Source organism: Saprolegnia parasitica (genome assembly GCF_000151545.1).
Source record: "Saprolegnia parasitica CBS 223.65 unplaced genomic scaffold supercont2.7, whole genome shotgun sequence".
Lineage (NCBI taxonomy): Eukaryota > Oomycota > Saprolegniomycetes > Saprolegniales > Saprolegniaceae > Saprolegnia > Saprolegnia parasitica.
The window spans coordinates 769140-788231 of record NW_012156401.1 but is presented as its reverse complement, the minus strand read 5'-3'; the positions used below and the strand labels follow the sequence as shown (position 1 = coordinate 788231).

At 59.5% G+C, this 19092-nt stretch overlaps 9 protein-coding genes across 9 annotated transcripts; 6 read left to right on the top strand and 3 right to left on the bottom strand.

Annotated features, from left to right (window-relative positions):
* The first annotated feature begins 748 nt into the window (after positions 1-748).
* On the top strand, positions 749-2122 carry SPRG_03025 (hypothetical protein). The gene is made up of 2 exons (XM_012341606.1): positions 749-1395; positions 1444-2122. Exons 1-2 carry the CDS (start codon positions 771-773, stop codon positions 2055-2057), a joined length of 1239 nt encoding a protein of 412 aa, XP_012196996.1. The 5' UTR covers positions 749-770; the 3' UTR covers positions 2058-2122.
* On the bottom strand, positions 2105-2742 carry SPRG_03024 (hypothetical protein). Its single transcript, XM_012341605.1, has one exon. The coding sequence runs from the start codon at positions 2705-2707 to the stop codon at positions 2153-2155; it is 555 nt and encodes a 184-aa protein (XP_012196995.1). The 5' UTR covers positions 2708-2742; the 3' UTR covers positions 2105-2152.
* A 1362-nt stretch (positions 2743-4104) lies between these two features.
* Positions 4105-4920, bottom strand: SPRG_03023 (hypothetical protein; the record flags this gene model as incomplete). The annotated part of the gene is made up of 2 exons (XM_012341604.1): positions 4105-4607; positions 4659-4920. 2 exons carry the CDS (start codon positions 4918-4920, stop codon positions 4105-4107), a joined length of 765 nt encoding a protein of 254 aa, XP_012196994.1.
* Positions 4921-5786: 866 nt separating this feature from the next.
* Positions 5787-6928, top strand: SPRG_03022 (hypothetical protein). Its single transcript, XM_012341603.1, has 2 exons — positions 5787-6000; positions 6054-6928. Exons 1-2 carry the CDS (start codon positions 5898-5900, stop codon positions 6884-6886), a joined length of 936 nt encoding a protein of 311 aa, XP_012196993.1. The 5' UTR covers positions 5787-5897; the 3' UTR covers positions 6887-6928.
* Positions 6929-7367: 439 nt separating this feature from the next.
* SPRG_03021 (hypothetical protein) lies at positions 7368-8889 on the top strand (the record flags this gene model as incomplete). The annotated part of the gene is made up of 8 exons (XM_012341602.1): positions 7368-7616; positions 7716-7819; positions 7877-8116; positions 8157-8298; positions 8351-8449; positions 8494-8532; positions 8634-8700; positions 8749-8889. 8 exons carry the CDS (start codon positions 7368-7370, stop codon positions 8865-8867), a joined length of 1059 nt encoding a protein of 352 aa, XP_012196992.1. The 3' UTR covers positions 8868-8889.
* A 582-nt stretch (positions 8890-9471) lies between these two features.
* Positions 9472-11049, bottom strand: SPRG_03020 (hypothetical protein). Its single transcript, XM_012341601.1, has 6 exons — positions 10884-11049; positions 10700-10833; positions 10196-10652; positions 9889-10145; positions 9683-9836; positions 9472-9637 (listed from the first exon to the last, which is right to left on the bottom strand). Exons 1-6 carry the CDS (start codon positions 11029-11031, stop codon positions 9573-9575), a joined length of 1215 nt encoding a protein of 404 aa, XP_012196991.1. The 5' UTR covers positions 11032-11049; the 3' UTR covers positions 9472-9572.
* A 454-nt stretch (positions 11050-11503) lies between these two features.
* On the top strand, positions 11504-13115 carry SPRG_03019 (hypothetical protein; the record flags this gene model as incomplete). Its single annotated transcript, XM_012341600.1, has 3 exons — positions 11504-12602; positions 12648-12715; positions 12763-13115. Exons 1-3 carry the CDS (start codon positions 11515-11517, stop codon positions 13113-13115), a joined length of 1509 nt encoding a protein of 502 aa, XP_012196990.1. The 5' UTR covers positions 11504-11514.
* Positions 13116-13350: 235 nt separating this feature from the next.
* On the top strand, positions 13351-15105 carry SPRG_03018 (hypothetical protein; the record flags this gene model as incomplete). Its single annotated transcript, XM_012341599.1, has 9 exons — positions 13351-13502; positions 13553-13659; positions 13711-13860; positions 13908-13972; positions 14018-14213; positions 14252-14315; positions 14369-14614; positions 14659-14821; positions 14869-15105. The coding sequence occupies 9 exons, from the start codon at positions 13351-13353 to the stop codon at positions 15103-15105; spliced, it is 1380 nt and encodes a 459-aa protein (XP_012196989.1).
* A 127-nt stretch (positions 15106-15232) lies between these two features.
* Positions 15233-16657, top strand: SPRG_03017 (calcium/proton exchanger). Its single transcript, XM_012341598.1, has one exon. The coding sequence runs from the start codon at positions 15277-15279 to the stop codon at positions 16603-16605; it is 1329 nt and encodes a 442-aa protein (XP_012196988.1). The 5' UTR covers positions 15233-15276; the 3' UTR covers positions 16606-16657.
* Positions 16658-19092: the final 2435 nt, after the last annotated feature.

Here is a 19092-nt window from a genome sequence, read left to right as displayed (position 1 = left end):
CTGCCGGTCTCGGTCGCGCCAGTTCGACAGGACTCACGTCAGAACTTCACCCAACGCGTCGCCTCCTACGATCAGCAATGCAAGACGACCACATCATCGAAGCTTCGAGTAGCTGCACCTGCTGTTGCGAGCGAGCCAGAAGCATTGCACGCGTTCCTGGCGCCGCGACAAGGACTCGACGCCGCGAACAGTACTTGCAGCGAGTCTTTCCCGCCAGCTTGGTTCGCAGAAGGCCCCGCGGATCTCCTCCAGCGCCACCTGCCACGCCGGCCTGGTCGGCATCTCCGTCGTCGCTGCGAAGAGTGAGCAGGAGCATCGCTGGCGGAACTGCAACCTCGACATACATATGCCCACTGGTCCTTGCTGAACCACAGCTGGTCCTTCTCCACACCGCAAGCCGTTGATATCGCTGACGACACTCGTGTCTTTGGCGCCAGCTCGACGTGCTCCTTTCAAACGCATCGAGCCTGCATGGCTTCCATACGATATCCACAAGGACGTACAAGACAATAGTGTGCACGTAACACCGTGCCAACGCGTGGCGACGATCGTAACACTGGCTCGTTGTGTTACGGACTGTATTATAATTCTCGCCAGTGCCGTTGCAGCAAATGATATGTCGAGCATTCTTATTATTGCTTACAAAAAGCAAGCTAATTCATTTCCAAATGCATTGAATTGTATATGGCGCGGTATGGACGTGTGCAAAAAGCATGCCAATCATGTGCCAGCTGCAGCCAGTTGGTCGGTGGATTGAGCCAGAACCAGATATGGAGCCGACGACGCGGAAGGCGGCGACGTTCTCGCAGGGCAGCGCGGTCGTCGTGAACGGCCGCCACCAGCACCTGCACAGCGTCTCGTTCGTGCCCCAGTCGCCGCGCGCCGTCCTTGTCTTCCTCCCGTCGACCGGCGAGAGCTGCGGCCGGTACGCGAGCCTCTTCAAGTTCCTCGCCAGCCACCAGATCGCGGTCTTCGCCCTCGAGCAGAGCCCGGTCATTGACGACTCGCTCGTCGACAACTCGCTCTACAAGCACCCGAACCCCGAGCTCAACGTCGAGCGCATCTCGGCCAACGCCGCCGAGCGCCCGGCGCCCAGCGCCTGCTCGGTGCAAAAGTACGTCGACGACGTCCACCACTTTGTACGGGGCATCGCGCGCCGGCTGGGCGACGCGGACGTCGACTACTTTCTCTGCGGTGTCTTTTACGGTGGGCTCATGGCCGCGCACACGGCGATCGAAGCAGGGTTTCCGTGGCGCGGGCTCATCATGACGTCGCCCGACCTCTCGGGGCCCATCGGGTACCTCGAGTCGATCACGACCAACTTGTCGGCCAACCTCGAGAAGGTCCGGGCGCTCATGCCCCGCCGGCCGTCGTTTGCCATGTTTCGCCAAAAGCGTACGTCCGAGATGGTCGACGAAGAACGCAGCTGACTGTCTCGTGTAGTGATGCCCAAGCAGCTTGACCACATGGGCAACAACTTTTCGTTCATTAGCGACCCGACGACGTCGCCGACCGAGAACGACGAGGATTTCGAGACGGACGACATGCACTTGAACGCGGCGCGGGAGCTCGACCACCGCAAGACGAGCTTGAAGCTCCCCGTGCTCATCCTCAACGGCAAGGCCGACGCCAAGAAGCCGCGCATCAAAGCCGACCGCTTCGTGCGCCAGATTGGCGCCAAGGACAAGACTGTGACCGAGTTCAAGGAGCTCTACAACAGCCTCGGCGGTGACGCGCCAGAGGTGAATACCGCCGTGTACGAGTGGATCGTGAGCTACCTCCCGACGGCCATGACGCCGCAGGACGACGCGCCTGATCGCCCATTGACGCCCATGGTGCGTGCGACGTCGACGAACGAGGTCGAGGCAAAGACCAGTCCTCCGATCGAGCCCAAGCACGAAGAGACGCACGAAGAGAAGATCTTCGTGGCGGCGGCGACAGCGACAGCTGCAGTCACCACCGAGGCGCTCGTTGCGGCTGCGAAAACCAGCGAGCCCGACACCGTGACGCGATCGACGCGGCTACCGTCGATCGCCGAGGCGACGGCGACGGCGTAAACACGTATTGTTGTTTTTGTAGCGACAACGACTAGATACTGAATGAATGGACTGCGTGCTTTGTGAATATATATATATACAAGTACAAGGAACGACTAGAGGTCAGGGATCGCTAAAAAGGTCACCAGCAGGCGCATGACGGTGCAGAAACCGTGACAGCGCGACTCAAACTGCCCGGGATGCGCCCGCGCCACCGAGAGGATCGTCGTGAGCCACGCCTCGAGCTGGGCTTGGCGCAGCGTGACCCAGTACGGTCCTCGGTGCGGAAACAGCGTGTCGTCGAGAACCGAGAGCATTTGGTAGCAGTAGACGCAGCTGGTCTCGCATGCCAGCACAACGCGCGTGAGCTCGGCGCAAAGTCGATAGAACTCGGAGAAGCGCCGGTGCACAATGTACTCTGTGACGGCGTACGCGTCGACGCGGGACCGCCGGGCGTCGCGACTCGTGGGCTTGGCGCTGGTGACCGCGAGGTGCGCGAGCGACGTGCGGAGGCAGACGTGCAGTGCGTACTCGACGACGACGCCGGGCAGTAGCACCAGCGTCGGCGCCTCCTTGGCGCACGGCCGCTTGAGCGTCACGTGGTCGATGTGGTTGAGCGCGTTCGCGTGCTTGGACCAGGGCGCGAGGCCGCCGAGCTGCTGCAGAGGCATGTCGTGTCGGTCTTCTTGTTGATTCTGCAGCCACGTTGATGCACTTGGACACAAAAAGACGCACGGGAAAAGTTGAAGTTTCAGTGTTCGCCTAAGTAGTACTAGTACTACGTTAGCGGCGCTCGCGTGGCATCGGTGGCACCACCTTGTTGCGCGACGATCTTCTCGCGCCTCCTCACAACGGTAGAGCGCCCTCTTGTCGCCTGCAAGAATGAGCCGCAAGCAGTGCAGAGCGCGTCATACCGGCTGTCATAACGACAGATGGAGAAAGTGCTGCTGCAGAAAACGAGTTTGCTTCATGCGGTGGTTGCTATCATACAGTACACTGCAGAAAGGTGTGGCACCGCACACGGCTTGTGCACAAGGCGATTGATCGTGGCTCCTTATTCGCATGCTTGGAAGACGCCCGTGGCCGCTGCTGCAAGATAATACGTAGTCTCATTTTGGCATGGTCCCGCTTGGGCTAGCGCCGTCGAGGTGCTGTACACGCGCCGTTGTGCTGCCAATTCGACCGCCATTTCCATCTACGCACTGACACCAACTACAGTTGGTACACTGGCCGAGATAACTGGGACGAACGTGGCGGTTGTCTTGCGGACTGTACGTACCGTCGCTGTACACGTACACGACGAGTACTGTACCCGTAGTACGGTACACGCAGCCTACAGACATGCGCTGGAGGGCGGTTGCAGCAGCAGCACAAGCCCACGTGGCGTCCAAGCATCGAGTGGGTCTCCAGGAGCAGGACGGTCAGGTGCACTCGCAGCTTGGTCCAGAGGGTCAGAATGGCCGCTTCTTCAACGCACCAGCCACGACGTATCTTTTTGCTTTGCTTGTGGCGGTCGTGTGCATTCCAAAGTACCTACCTGGGAGGATTCGGAGCATGGCAAGCTGGCGACAACAGCTCGGCTCATTGGTGAAGCCTCAGGATCATCATTATCGGGCCTCCACCGAGCTCTTGATCCCATCTCGGTTCTCGACGACGACGCGGGGCCAAAACAACGACGTGGGTTCGGGAAATAAGAAGAGCAGAAAAATGGGGTCCGTCGCACATGTCGCCGGCATCCGCTAGCATGGGTGCTTCCCGCAATGCAAACAGGCCTGAGTTGGGCCGTGAAGTAGTAGCATCGATCTGGGTGGCTGCCTTTCCTTCTCTTCCGCGAGCGGGCCAAGGATAAGCAGCTCATGTCCTGCGAGCCAATGGCCTACTCTACCCAGTGGCCCAGGTTGTCCGTTCTAAGAGCTGGGTGCGCTTTTATACCAAGTCCGGCCGTCTTTGTGCCACCAAGGACGCAGACCGTGGCTCTTCGTCGTCGACACCGTGCCCCGAGTGTGTACTACTAGACTTAATTAATTAATATTATAGAGGCCGTCTTCCTTGGACGGAGGCGTCGAGGTTACGACGAGCTAATGACGGCGAGCGTCGACGAGAAGGCGTTCTGGTACTGCGCGAGGAGCTTTTGCTGCGCGTACGTGAGATTGGTGTCGGGCGTGAGTGGCTGGTCAAAGTCCTTCGGGTCCAGCGACCCGAGCGCCAGCGCGACCGTAATGTCGTGGCCAATGTAGACGTGGAAGGGCGACGAGGCATCAAAGAGCGCAGCGTTCGAGACGTCGTAGCGTGTGCCGTTGAAGATGATCCACGGTCCGTTCTGCGTCGTGAGGCACGGGCGCAGCGTGACGGGGAAGGGTCGCTTGGCGCCAAAGCCCAGTGGGCACTTGGGCGCGCCGTCGCTGCCTTGGGGCGAGGATTTGTCGAGGACCGTGCGCACGGTAGAAGTCCATTTCGCATCGCGGTACATATCGGCCATGATCCCAACAATTGGAAACTGCAGTCCGAACGTTGCGAGCCAGGAGCAGAGCGTAGCTACTTGGGCAGCTGAGAGCGTGTCTTTGTCAACTTCTTTGTCGAGTGTGGCCTCAATATCACCATCCACGTTTCGTTGACGCGTACCAGTGGTGCAAAGGCAACCGGAAAACACCAGCGTCGCGTCATGGCCGCCAATGTCGCCAAACGTGCCGTGCGCGCCGACAAAGCCGTCGAGGCGGCCCGTGTCAAAGACGACGCCACAGAGCGACACCCACGTGGGCTGCGACCGGAGCTCGGCCACACTGATCCGGCGCGAACTCACGCCGTGACACCGCTTCGAAGAGTAGTTGTAGCACACGTAGCAGAGCCCGGCGACGGCCGCCAAAGACACTACTGCAGTCTTCATCCTCGTTCGTTCTGTGGGATTTGGGAATGACCAAGGCGCCAATATTCGGCCTGTCTGGTTGCACCACATTGAAGCCATGGCGACCACAGTTGGTGACGGCGCGTTGATGTCCACAGTGGTGTGTTGCGCCCACGATCTTGATTACTTCACATTGCAGACTCTGCGGCGCACAGATCGGGCGCATGGCGGGCCACGCTGCACGCATCGCAGCCCAGACCGCCGCAAAGCTGCGTGGAATTAGCCATTTGTAAGGATAGGACAAGTCCCAATTGGTCCGAATCGAGATGGCACGACAATCACCCACAGCTATCGCCCACCACCCAAGGCACCTCGAGACGCCCGAGACATCGTCCCAGAAGAAAGCGAACCGCTTTGAAGAATCTAGTCGAGACGTGTCTTCAGAGGTGGTTTGCTTTGCCGCGCTAGAGTGGCGCGGCAGTCTTCACGTTCTAACAGATGGTGGCGCTCGGTAAAAAAATGATCTGACTTGTAGCACGCACCTCAACAAGCAATTGACAAACGCGCGCATAAGAAACGTGTGAGAGATGACGACAAGGGAAGTCGTCTCGTGCTTGCAGTGTACTGTAGATCGTAGCCATCTACCGATAGGGGATGGCATGGTGTGTATCGTCGACGTTGCTGCACGTTGGTGGCGAGGAACTGCGTGCGGATAGCCTGCACCTGTAACGCGATTGACGCGGTGCGTTTTTGTGTTATGACGGACAACAGAGCGACGGGGGCGGCAAGTTCAAGCTGGGACACGATCGAGCTGGCTCGGGTGTCTTCTTTTAGTTGCAAACCTGCATAGAAAGGAAGGTTGTGGGGCGAAGCTACGCTGCAGCTTCTTTATTGCAGGTTCCGTCAATGCATCGTCCATAATTGGGTAGCCAAGCGCGGTCCCGTCGAATACAAGGCGGCACGCCGTTAGCTCGCGCTATTCCGTCAATCCTGGTGGCTCTGTTGTACCGTGGCACTTGATGACACATTATTGGACGACGTCGTGGCCTGGAGGCAAGCGACGCAGTTGGCGCGTTGCCATATCCATCTTCCATCGTCATCAAGATCTTGTTTTAAATACCGGTACGTACACACAGTGCAATCCAGCATCGTTCGCCCAGACAGCAGTACGATAGAAGTCTTTGCAGCACGCTCGCCATATCGGCATGCTCTCGACGACGAAGCTCGCGGTTGCAGGATAGGGTTGAGTGCGAATAGTCATGTTGAAATCAGGACATGTCCGAATTCATCCGTCGTCATCGCGAGGCGAGCAACTTGGGATGCTTCGAACCGTAGCGACGTTGCTCACGAACGGCGGCGTCCCGCGCGCCTTGGGCGTGCGCGAGCGCGTGGCGAAGCGCTTCCAGGGCAAGACCGTCGACAGCCTACTGGCCGATGGCATCATCGCGCCAGGTCGCTCGGCCAGGCGCTCAACATCGTCTTCTCGTCATGCTCGCCGACCTCGGACCACGACGTCGACCTGCGCGAGTTCGTCGAAGGAGCCCGCCATGCTGTGCATACGAGTGTACAGCACATGTTTAGCAAGTCCATGGTCCAGTGCCAGCTTGACCGCACGACGCCGTCCGAAGAGGCCAACGCGTTCCTCATGGCCGCGTGCGCGCCGCCGCTGTACCAAAAGCTGCTCGATAAAAAGTCGCACTCGGTGACGCCGACGCAATATGCAGTGCCCCAGCGCGTCAAGAGCTGCGCCATCGTGTCCGCCAAGTACACGCAAGAGCCCGATGAAGATGAAGTGCTCAAGTTCACAGTGGCGAGCGACCTGGTGTGTGTCATGAAGCCGCTGTCAGAAGACCCGCCGAGTAGCAGCGAGACCAGCAAGCCACTCGACGACAAGACGGTCGAGGTCGCTGTCACGGCCACCTTTCGAACGCACATCGTACCGAGCGGGGACCTCGATTGGATTCTCGAGAACGTTCGCATGGCCAAGCTACCGGTCCCATCATCCTAAAGCGAGAGACTGCACTTGAAGTAGAAGCGTTTTGCAAACCTCTGTGCTTGACTCTGTGCCCATCGGTATAACTATCCAGCACCGTTGCTGTGGACGGTATCGCCTCCCGGCCTGCGAGATGCTGCCGAGTAGGCTCGCGGCTCTTCACGGCATGGCATCGACCAGAAGACCTCAGAGTGAGCCCGCAGCTCCAACCCGTCTAGAGTTCCATTGCTTGGTGTTGGGTACACTAACGTGCTACTTGACCAGGTAAAAAACCCACCAACTCTGGATCTGATCGGCACGAAAAGACGCGCCAAGTTGCGTGCGCATATCCTTGCCGACAACGCAGCGGCCAAGTCCGACGCGGGCAAACGCAACGTTCGCGCCGTCGCGACGATCGGTTGACGGCCAATGCACCTCGAATTGTGGCCCCAGCCATTGCCTCGAAGGTCGTAGGCGAAGTTCGTCGGCTTCGAAGTTCGACGCAAAGCACGGAAGCATGGCGGACAGTAGCGACGAGTGCTACGTCGACCTCTCGGCCGCGATGGACGCCGCAATAAACAAGATGTGGCAGTCGTACGACCCGAACAACAACGGGTTCCTCAACCGAGACGAGGCCCGCGAGCTCCTCATCTCGACGCTCAAGGAGATGGACGTGCCCGGCGACCTCTTGAGCGACGACGCGTTCGATGCCATCTTCAACGAGTTTGACTCGGACGCCAACGGCACCATCTCCAAGGACGCGATCGTGGCCTTCTTTAGCACCTTTATGGACTTTGCCCATAACGACGAATAAACAGCAATTTCACCGTTTCGACGACCTTCTTGGGGTATGGCGCTCGTCAAGATCACTCCCTTTGCCTTTGCGCCGTCGCACGTCGTCGTGCCCATTGGCACCACCGTGACGTGGGTGCATGCCAACCCATTTGCGCCGTTGCATTCCATCACGAGGTACACGAGGAGACGCATGGTATGATGATGTGAGACGTCGCGTAGCGTCGATGGTAGCGCCGACTCGCCCGAGCTGGCGCTCGGACAGAGCTTTCTCCGCGTCTTCGACGCTGCGGGCACGTTCCACTACTACTGCCACCGGTACTCGTTCATGCAGGCGTCAATTACGGTCCTCGACGCCGCTCCACGCGTTCCGCCACCGCTGGTGCTAGCGACGGCCGCACCCATGCCCATGACGACCCACGACGCGTTCGTCCATGCCGCGTCTTTGAACCAAACGACGGTCCTCGCTCGATGGTAGATGCCGTTCGCTGCTGCTTGAGTGAGCTTGGCATAGGATTGAGAAAGGACTGGTCGTTGACGGCGCTGACGCCGAGGGCCAAAGAGCGCTGTGCATGGCCGCCCGCCACCAGTCGCTCGACGCGATGCAGCTTCTGCTTGCGCATGGCGCGAGCGTGCACGCGACGCAGAGTCCCGGGGTCACATATTCGCACTCGTCGCTCCGTGCTGACGCTCTGACGATTTTCGTAGCGCCAAACCGCACTGCACTGTGCTTGCACGTGGGGACGCCTTGCAGCCGTCGAGCTACTCCTCGCCCACGGCGCGCGTGTCGATGGCTGCGATGCGTCGGTGCGGACCGATTGTCACGCATTGCCGTCACTTCCAGAGCGTAGAAGCAAGTGCCGCTGCACTGCGCGAGCCGGAATGGGCACGTTGACGTCGTGTTGTGCCTCTTGCGAGCGGGCGCCGACCCCACCTTGCAGACGAGGTGCCCATCAACTCGCACGCAACGTCTCCTGCAACTTATTGTTAGCTGGGACACACACCGTTGAAAGTCGCCACCGACTGGAAGCGCGTGGACGTGCTCGACGCGCTCACACGTACAACTGCCGAGCAAACGCCTCATTTATTATACCCGTGGATGCTAGACTATATGTCGACGACGTATCCGACCGCCATGGCGCGCAGACTGCAGCTCGCCTTGGCCTACGTGCGCTACGAACTCCCGCGTGGCGTGCATGACACCATCTCCGAGTACTTGGCCTAGAAGACGCGTGTGTAAATATAGCATACGTACCTTGAATGCGGCATGGCCTCTCGCCCGGGTACTAGTGAGAAGCGCCTTACGATAGAGGCACTAGCATGCTTGGACGTGGCGTCGGCGCCCCCACTCGCTGTTCTCGTACGCGTTGTCGGGTGGCATCCTTTCACCTGCGTGTAGCAACATGCGACCGCCTTTGGCACTTGCCACTTACCTCCGTCGCTCTCGCTGGTGGCCCAAGTAGGTCCTGTAGTACACACTAACTGCGTGCACGTAGGAGGACGCATTGCACCTCGTCTACACGAGCCAAAGTCTAGTGCGGTGCGGCGATGCCCAAAACGCTGATGTCCCGCAGAATGCTACGCTAGGTGGCTTCTCAACGACCGGCAGCACTTGCGCAGCTGCAACAAGCGTGCACCAATCGCTCGACCACACACACGACTAATATAAGCGTAGGGCTCAAGCAACAGCTCGACGCATCGACCTCCTCCGCCACGATCGTGCGCCGGCAGTCGGCCCCCACCGGGACCGAGACCAATTCCGCCGCAAAGGTCGCTGTGGTCCGCGTCCAAACGCTCGTGCGAGGCTTCCTCGTACGTACTACACTAGTGTACGATGCAATATATTTGTCGGGTCGTAGGCGCGTCGGCGGTTCCAGAAGCTTCTTATCGCGCTCTTCACAGCGCCACGCACGTGACTCGGCCCCGAAGGTTACCGTACCCGCTCCAACCGCACCTCGAGGAAGCGCCCCCGAAACTCCGTGTCGTGGAGCTTGCCTACCGCCATAGTGAGCGATATGGCGAAATATGCGACATGTCTACCGATGATGATCTGCGCATCTTCCGGCGTCGGGGTGCGCACGAGGGCGTAGCCCTTGGAGCGGCCGTCCGGGCCCTGGATGACTTCGACGTGGTCCACGGTCGCCGCGGACCGCGCCACGTCCTTGACGTCTTGCCACATGGCGTCAAACGGAAGCTACGGGATTCGATGAGCTTTATGGCTCGTGGGACCTTCAACAATGACGGACGTTGCCAATGTACACGGTGCACATGGGCGGGTGCGAGTGATGCCCCGCCCCTGGCCGGGCGCCGAATGGCGGCGGACCACCGCGGGCCATGGGCGGACCACGGTGCCCCGGGCGCGGCTCGCGGTCTTCACGCACAAAAATAGGCCGATTGTCGAGCTTGGTGTCGGTGAGCATCTGGATCGCGCGCTGCGCCGCTTCGGGCGAGTCGTACTCGACGATACCGCAGCCCTTGGAGCGCCCGGTCGGCTCGAGCATGACTACACGTAGATGTCCAGCAATTTTCTTGCAATCCAAGCGAATGTCATACCATCTGCGTGCAGGACGTTGCCCGCTTGCTTCATGTGGTCTTTGAGGTCTTGCCACTTGACGCTCCACGAGAGGTTCCCGACGTACACGCGCGTGCCGCCGCCGGACGCCGGTGCAAACGGGTTGTTTGGTGCAAAACCGTGCTGCGGCGGCGGGGCAAACGAGGTTGGCGGCGCATATGGCGCCGGCGCGTGGCTGTACGATGTCTGCGGAATGTCGTAGGACGTCACGGGCGCTGTCGTGTACGAGGTCGGCGGCGCATCGTACGAGGTCGGCGCGGTGTCGTACGACGACGTGGCCGGCGCTGGTGCGTACGCCGACTGCGCCGCGAGCTGCGCCTTTGCCTCTTCGCGGTCCTCGCGGACAAAGATCTTGCGCCCGAGGAGCTCCGTGTCCGAGAGGCGCGAGATCGCGTCCATCGCCATCTCGTGCGTCGCAAAGGTCACAATGCCACAGCCCTGCACACGATAAGATGAGCCTGCGCTGCTGCGTGCAGAGAGCGCACCTTGGAGCGCCCATTGATTTCCTGCTTGACTTCGCACTCCTCGACGTCGCCCGAAATGCGCATGTGGTTCTTCAAGATCTCCGTCTTGACATCCCACGCCAAGTTCCCCACGTACACGCGCCGACCCGTGCCCCCTGCCGTACGAGCTGCGTGACCGTGCTGCCACGAGGCGAAAATGATCTACCTTGGTGCGACTCGCGGGTCCGGTACGGCGCCGCCGCCGCCGCATGGGCCGCGCGGTGCTTCGGATAGCCGCGGATCTTGCCTGCCCCGGACGGGCTGCCATGGTCGCTCATCGGCGCCAAGTGGGCGGCCTCCGCATGCTGCATCATCCTGTTTCTGTGTGGTCCTTTCCAACACCAGTGTTTCGCCTCCGGGAAATCGCCGGACTTTTTGCCTCGTCGCTCATTGGCTGAAATCGTATCCGAGCACTTGGTGCCATACAAAAACCAAGGCATTTTGGAGACGTGACCTCGAAGTTTAACGCTGGCGCCCAATCAGTGCTGCGCACTAGAATCGGCATATGCCTTGTGAAATACTTCTACCTTGCCCATGGTGCCGCAAATAGTTCCCATGGCGTGAGAGCAGCACATAGAGCACACACGGCGGAGTCGCCACCCAAGCCTGTTCATACGCGTCACGTAGATTTGGCACCGCAGAGACATCCGTTCAATAACGAACCAGCGCGGTATTCATGGCGCGTGCATCCATCGCATGGCATCACCTCTCGGCACTGCATCTGGCATATGCCATATTTAGTGAAGAAACGCCGAATTCACGCACCTGGTCACTCGAAAAGATCCAAGCCGATCACCATGCACTGGATCATACCCGTGGTCATCTTGGGCGTATGGCTGCCATTGGCCGCGACGGCGTCGCCGCCCGAGCTCTTTGCTCTCGATGGCAATGGAGACCCTGTCGCTTGGTGGGTCGTGCTCAAGCTTCCGTCCATGGTCCGCGGTGCGTCCGGCGCGTACGTCGCCACGCCCTGCGACTGTGCGCCGCCCGTGTGCTCGCGCGAAGTCGATCCGACGCGGCGGCATGGTCTTTGCTACCTCTACGCTGACGCAAACCGACCGCAGCTGCAGCACTTTCGCGCGCTGGGCTACGACTGCCTGGGCCAAGGCGGCCGCGATCCCGTGAGTCAAACACTGCGGCAGCGTGCGAACGCGACGCACTGGGCGTACTTTAACGACCAGCTCAATGGTATCGCGCTCAAGCAGGACAAGTCGCTCGTCTGCAGCGGACACGCCGCGTTTAACGCCCATAGCAAAGGGCTCGTCGCGTTCGAGGCCACCAGCGGCGGCTTTGTGCTGCAAACATCAACGCCCAACTTTCCAGATCCGACGCCATCGCTTGACTTTGAGCGTCTCGGCTGCCAGCACGACAACAATGTCGAGTACGCGCAGCATCTCTTCGCCTTCTCCGTCGGCGACGCAGCCCTCGCGACGATCGCGTCTGGCTGGCGGGCGGCACGACTGTGCTCAGCAAACCATTACCACGCCATCGACAACCTCCTCGTGAGCCCGTCGCTTCGGAATGCATCGGCGCTCTCGGGCACGGCGCGCGTCGTTGCATCCGTCATGGTGGACCCGCATCTCCCAGCGCAGCCGTTTGTGCAGGTGCAGGTGGCGACGAAAGGCAAGCAGAGCATCATCGTGCACGGGCTTTTCAAGAGCCGTTCCGCCGAGGTGCCACCATGGGCTTTGGTTGCAACGGCCTTTGCCACGGACGTGAGCGTCGCGTCGTGGTGGGACGAAAACTACGGCACCCCGACGCTCTGCGACGGTGACAGCTACGGCGCTGCGGCCCACGCCTTCTGCTTGCGCCCAACAGAGTCACCAGTGGCGCTGCGACCTGACGGCACCTTCCAGTTCAACGTCGAGAACCTCATGGACGCCAGGTATCGTCTACTGCAACGTGTCGTGCAAAGCAAGCACACTGATAGCTGGACGCTGCCGACCGGTCGCGTGACGTGGTCTCTTCGGGGTGGGCGTGTCCGTGATGGCAACCACGGTACTGCATCGTGTCAAGCGCCATGTTAACAAGGCGTCTGCGTCTAGCCAAGTGGGGCATTGCGACGCCGCGTCATTCCAGTGACGCCAATTTGTCCATCTTTGGCGACCTCAACATGGAAGGGTTTCCGTGCTCGTCGTCGTGCGCAGGGTCCCAAGGCGGCCGCGGTGGTACCTTCTTCGCACTCGCCAACCGGGAGCTCCACGACAGCCTCGCAGCGCTCGTGACCAACGTCTGTGGCTGTGGCGCATCCCCTGCGATGGCGACGTATGTCGATCGTCGGCTGTGCGGCCATGGGTGTACCAAGAAGCTGCATGCGGCTGAGAATCTGCCCGGCGTCGGCAACTCGACCACGTCGTACTGGCCGCGCACAGAGTCGAACGCGGTCGCGTTGGCCTAACTTCTCCAAAGGACAACTGACATGAGCATTGTGAAGTGTCTATCTCGGGGTATCTCGGAGGCGTCTTGTAGAAGACAGACCGCCAAGCGAGCCAAGGCTCGAGGGCGAGCCATCCCAGATAGTACGACGTTTGAGATAACGCATCGCCGTCGATCCAACTCAACCAGGTGTATTTTTATCCGGATGGGTCGGTCCAATGATGGTCGACACACACTCGCGTTCCCGGTGGCGCAGCATGGTCGACGCACTCGCCGACGTCGCGCGGTGGTACCGGTCGCAGAAGCTCCAAGGACCGTCATCGCCCGTGAGCTCCGACACGCGACTGCATCGCATTCTTCAGCTCGACGCCACAAGAGCCTACCTTGGCGCCAAGATCGAGGCGCTCACGTCGGCGACCAAGTGCATCGACGCTCGCTCATCGTATGACATGCTCGTAGGCGCCAGGAGCGCGGCCGCGTGAGCCTCGAAGCCGCGCTATACATCGAATTGCTCGACGCAGCGGATCCGCGGCTAGCGCACGTCGTCGTCGACCGCGCGGACACTGGTACGATCTGTGCTTGACGGCTGCTTCCGACGCATCGTCGTCGTGGGATAGAGCAAAGCAAGATAGCAATGGAGCGATTCGCATTCAACTTGTCGATGGCCGCGCAATTGCGCACCTTCAAGAAGACGCGCGCGCCGATCGATGCCACGTCCGTCGCGACCGTGGATGCCAAGGACCTTTCCTACGACCGCTTCCTCGCCGGTGTCACTCCTACAGCACCCGGTTCCGCTCAACTTATGTGGACTTAGACTACGCTTTGCCCAAGCGACCTGTGATTCTTCGCGGCGGCGCCCATCTTGTGCTGACGAAAAAGGTAGTACGGCGGTGCCCGAACAACCTTAAAAAACGACGCTGGTAGATGTGGAGCCTCGCGTCGCTAGGCGCCAACGCGGCCGTCGCCTCGAAGCCGATGCCCACAAAGCGCTACGTACAAGACTCGGTGCAGTGGGCGCGGCTCGAGGACGGGCCCGTGATGCCGCTCGGTGCGTTCATCGAGGGGTTGGCGACGAGCGATTTGTACATCCACGACCACTCGGTGCCATTACACCTTCCAGGTATGTACAGTCTGCAGTGTCTAGCTGAGCGCGAGTAGAGCTCGTCGAGGACGTTGCGATCCCAGCGATCTTTGCACACGACTATCTCCAGCGCTTGCCAGAGTATCAGCTACTTCGACTCCTACTGTACAAGAACACACGAACGTGTCGTTTAGAGGCGCGCTGTACCGAGAGACGTGGCCAAGTCTCTTTGTTGGCCCCAAGAATACGGCGAGCCAGCTCCACGTCGACTCGTTTGGCTCCAACTTTTGGATGGCGCTGCTCGACGGACGCAAACAGTGGATCCTCGTGGACCCGCGCGACATGCACTTACTTCGCCCTCGCCGGCACCCGGGTCTCCACGACGTTGTGTTCGACGTGGCCTTGCCGCTGCCGACCAGCGCTGCCGACGATCCCTTCTGGTACGACACGTGATTGCGCCTAAGATCTATGGTGCGTTGATGAGGTATGCGCGCCGGGAAGAATGTATCTTGGAGGCAGGCGATCTCCTTTTTGTCCCGACGGGGACCCCCCATTACGTGCGCAACCTCACGGCCACGCTCGCTCTCTCGGCCAACTACATTGACTGTAGCAATGCAGAGGAAGCGATCGATGCTCTGTCGCGCCACGTATCCGCCACGCGACGACACGAGCTGCGAGCTTACTCTGCACATAGGCGAGCACGGATCCACGCGCTGGCGACGTTGCGCGCCATGTCGCCCAGTGCATGCGCGGGCCACAACCCGCCGTGCACACCACACAAAGCGTCCCGTTCGCCACCTTCAAGACGCCGCTGCAAGCGACCGATGATGTGCTGCCAGCCACCAAGCGGCGCAGGCTCGACGCCGAGTTCCTCGCCGATTGGAGCAGCGACGACGAGGCTGGCAGCGACGCAGCGCTTCCACAGCGCTAAGCCGTGCAGCTGCGGCGCAGGCTCGCGACCAGCTGGTTGCAGCTCCCGTTTCAATCCAACAACAACGTCCGGTTAAAAAATCGACTTGGCTTTTGTATGGCTGCACTGTCGTCCTCTTGCGTTGTTCGAAATTCACTGCAAAAAGGTTGTGTGGATTCGGCCCATTTGACGATGTCGACGCGGACCATCGAAGCGCAAAAGTACCTCAAGAAGTCGCCGTCGACGGGCCTCCAGGAGCTCGAGGCCGGCGCCATTCGCCCCACGTCCTCCAAGTCGGCCAAGGACCTCGGGCCAGAGGTGGTACCGGCGGCGTCGAAGCCCCGACCCAACCAATGCCGCGTCATCATGGGCATGATCACGGGCAGCTACATCAACATCTTGCTCCTCGTGATGCCCTTTGCCGTCTACTCGTACTACGACAACTGGGGCGACATCCCCGTCTTCGTGCTCAACTTCCTCGCCATGATGCCACTGGCCAACCTCCTCGGCGAGGCCACCGAGACGCTCGCGGAGCACTGCGGCGACATGATCGGCGGCCTCGTGAACGCGACCTTTGGCAACGCCGTCGAAGTCATCATTGCCATCTTTGCGCTGCGTGAAGGCGAAATCGGGCTCGTGCAGTCGTCGCTCATTGGTTCGATGCTCTCCAACTTGCTCCTCGTGCTCGGCTGCTGCTTCATTGCGGGCCATCTTGGCGGCGCCAAAGAGTCCATGTACTGCGGGTCGTCGGCGTCGACCAACATGTCGCTTCTCTTTGTCACGAGCTTCGCGATGCTTGTCCCGTCGTACTACCAGCACAGCCATGCGGGCGAGATTGCCAAGAACGGCACGTTGACCGCTGCGGACAAGGTCAAGCAAATCGAGGAGCGCGACAAGGCAGTTCTAAGCCTCTCGCACATCTCGGCGATCTTCCTCATCGCCATGTACATCCAGCTCATGGTCTTCCAGCTCTACACGCACCGCCCGTCGAACGAGAAGAAGAAGAACGACGAAGACAACGACAATGGTGAGAATGGCGAGGACGAGGACGAGCCCGAGCTCTCGGTGTGGGGCAGCGTGCTTCTGCTTGGCGTCTCGACGGCGCTCGTCGCAGTCCTCTCGGAGTTTCTCGTCTCGTCCGTCGATGGCTTCACGGAGAAGGCCGACATTCCCAAGTCTTTTGTGGGCATCATCTTGCTGCCGATCGTCGGTAACGCCGTCGAGCACCTAACGGCCGTCAAGGTCGCGCTCAAGAACAACATGGAGCTGGCCATGGGTGTCGCCGTCGGGTCGGCGACGCAGATCTCGCTCTTCGTTGTACCTGTCTGCGTGGTCGCGGGCTGGATCATGGGCCAGCCCATGACACTCGCCTTCCCGACGTTCGAGGCACTCTCGTACATCATCTCGGTCGTCGTTGTGTACGCCATCGTCGTTGACGGCAAGTCCAACTGGCTCGAGGGCTCGATGCTCCTCACGCTCTACTTTCTCATTGGCGTCGCCTTGCTCGAAATCCAGATTTAACAATGATGTTGCGATGCGTATATGCGACATGCCCAATTGATTCATACCATCGATTTAGACTTGCAGAGCCTCTACAAGGCTTCCTTCTCTCGACAGAGACGCCCAAGGACATGGTGTGTCATCGCTGCCTTCAGTGACGCCTTGCACTCGTCACACCTACATCTGCTTAGCGTTGATGAAGAAGTTCAGACCTCGTTGCGCGCTGCTCGTAGCTGAACGCAAAGCTCATGTTGATAGGCGACACGGCAGCCGTGGAGGGTGGGAGGTGATATGGCCTGCTTGCCTGCATCGGGATCACTCTACTTGGACACAAATGATAAGATCGGACCTCGGGCCGAGGCAAGCAGCCGAGTCGACCGCAGTAACCTCACGGCATCTCCCTGCGACCGCAACGCCAGGGCATAGCGCCTGCACGCCGCACCATATCCAAAAGGCCTTCGACACGCAAGATGAGTCGCGCGCAGCCAAAGCCCCGGCACGTGCAAGCCGCAACGCCAGCGGCACGCTCGACGACAAGGCTGCACGTCTTGTCGTCGGGTGTGTCAGTGGCCTTGTGGATGGTACGTGCCGAGGCCTTGGCTGCGCGCGTGGTCGTGGATTTCACCTTCTTTGGGGCAGGAGCACTGGAGCGTGTGTCTTGCGCGTCGCTCGTTGTGTTATGGGAAGGTTGGGAGCTGCAGGGCCGTTGAAGGCGAGAACGAGATAGTTGAATGCGAAATTGTCGATCGGTCCCCTTGCCACGACTAGCTGGTATTGGTTGATCTAAGTTGGGTTGGCAAGTGCAGCTGTGACGACGGCGCGAGGACTCCATACTCTCAAGAAACGCAGGCACATTACTGGCCGAGCGGATGGCACACACAGCAAGTGGGACGAGGAGACAACACCGTTGTCAACGGGCAGAGAATGTTGTTAGTTTGTACCGTGATTCTCGGGCGACGTCGCCATTCGCACCCCGGCCGCTCGTTCGTGTGAGGTCGACGGTTTGGCGCCACGTTGCTTAAGCGTTGTGATACGTATTCGCGTTGTCGTAGTGCAATCATCACGTCCGACGTTTTGCTCCTCTTTTGATGGCGGTAGAAGGTTTGAACGTGGAGACGTGCAGTGGTCGCAAGTCCATGGCCAGAGTCTGCAAGTGCAGGATGTCGTCGAAGTGGTCCAAGGCACCGCAGAGGAATTTGGGACTGAAGCGATGGTCTATAATGATTGTATGCAACATACTTGGCATCGGTAGCTGCATTCATAATCGCTGCCTGTAGGCGAGACATCTGTTGCCGTCAGGATTGCGGGTGCCGCCAAGCCGTGCATGCTCTTCGACACGATACCGAGAGTGAGCGTCATGGGCTTGGTGTGGCACACGGATTGGATATAAAGGAGACTCTGGTGCAGCCGACTTCTGCGCGGTTGCTGCGGCGTCGACCGCTGGACTGAAAATCTCGTTGCATTGAGTGGCAGCTTGGAGCGGCAAGTGCGACATTGGCCAAGTGAGTAGTGTATGAACGCTGCGTGCGGCGTCGGTGAAAATCAAAACGTCTTCAGGACTGAGGCGAGCGTTGGTATCGCCGTGTTTTGAGCTTGCGGTGGCAATGCTGCTGCTGCCATAGGACGTCGACTCGTTCGAAATACCCGTGTTTCGATCGCGCCACGCACTTGTGGCAACCTAATTGCGGTGGCACCGGAACCGCGAGAGCATAATGTTGAGGAGGTAGCGGAAGCGCAAGCAGCCGAGTCGACCGCAGAAACCTCACGGCATCTCCCTGCGACCTGGGCCAAGGACGGCCACGACAACCGGCCTTGGACTCGGACTACTGCGCTCGACCCGTGAATTTCGTAAATGAGCAATGCATTGAAATGGTTTAAATGGGAAATGATGTGGAAATGGTAAAACATTGCTGATGTTTCTCCATCGCACTGGCTCGGATAACTCTCCCTAGCTGCCTTTTGTCGCTATGTAGTACTAGTACACATAGAGAAGTATAAACAAAGATATTGATACAGCTTCTTGGCAAGGCCGAGCGGCTCGAGAACGGTACGACTGCCACGTCATGAAAAGCTTGTCAATTCTACCGTAAATATATCATAAATACGAAACCGAAATGGAAACGTACGGCGCTGCTCATTTACATGTAGGCAAGATCGGAGCCCGGAAGAGATTGGTCGGGCGTGATGGCCTTCGTACCAGGGTGCGCTCGGCCTCGTATTGGCTCTCGACAGACCACCCGCGGGGCCATTTGCTGGCCTTGAAGCGTCTTTCTTCTGGCGCCATCACGAGTCTCGTGCATTGTACAGATGCGACCCAAAACAAATATCGAATGCTGCGCAGGGAACAGACCCAGCTCTTAACCTCTGACGAATGGCCACAGCTTTTGCAACGAAAAGCTAGGATTCTTGCCTCACATCGATGGCAATCCAATGCTCTGGTTTGTTGCATTGCATTGCCGTCTCCTTGGCAAGGACATGAGCTCGTAGAGTGAGCTCATGTACCTGGAT

Coding starts and splice junctions, on each gene's coding strand:
- SPRG_03025 (XM_012341606.1), top strand. CDS start 771: ATGGAGCCGACGACGCGGAAGGCGGCGACGTTCTCGCAGGGCAGCGCG. Junction 1,396..1,443: donor TGCCATGTTTCGCCAAAAGC/GTACGTCCGAGA, acceptor TGTCTCGTGTAG/TGATGCCCAAGCAGCTTGAC.
- SPRG_03024 (XM_012341605.1), bottom strand. CDS start 2,707: ATGCCTCTGCAGCAGCTCGGCGGCCTCGCGCCCTGGTCCAAGCACGCG.
- SPRG_03022 (XM_012341603.1), top strand. CDS start 5,898: ATGACACATTATTGGACGACGTCGTGGCCTGGAGGCAAGCGACGCAGT. Junction 6,001..6,053: donor AGATCTTGTTTTAAATACCG/GTACGTACACAC, acceptor GCAGTACGATAG/AAGTCTTTGCAGCACGCTCG.
- SPRG_03020 (XM_012341601.1), bottom strand. CDS start 11,031: ATGATGCAGCATGCGGAGGCCGCCCACTTGGCGCCGATGAGCGACCAT. Junction 10,834..10,883: donor GACCCGCGAGTCGCACCAAG/GTAGATCATTTT, acceptor CTCGTACGGCAG/GGGGCACGGGTCGGCGCGTG. Junction 10,146..10,195: donor CAACGTCCTGCACGCAGATG/GTATGACATTCG, acceptor ATCTACGTGTAG/TCATGCTCGAGCCGACCGGG.
- SPRG_03017 (XM_012341598.1), top strand. CDS start 15,277: ATGTCGACGCGGACCATCGAAGCGCAAAAGTACCTCAAGAAGTCGCCG.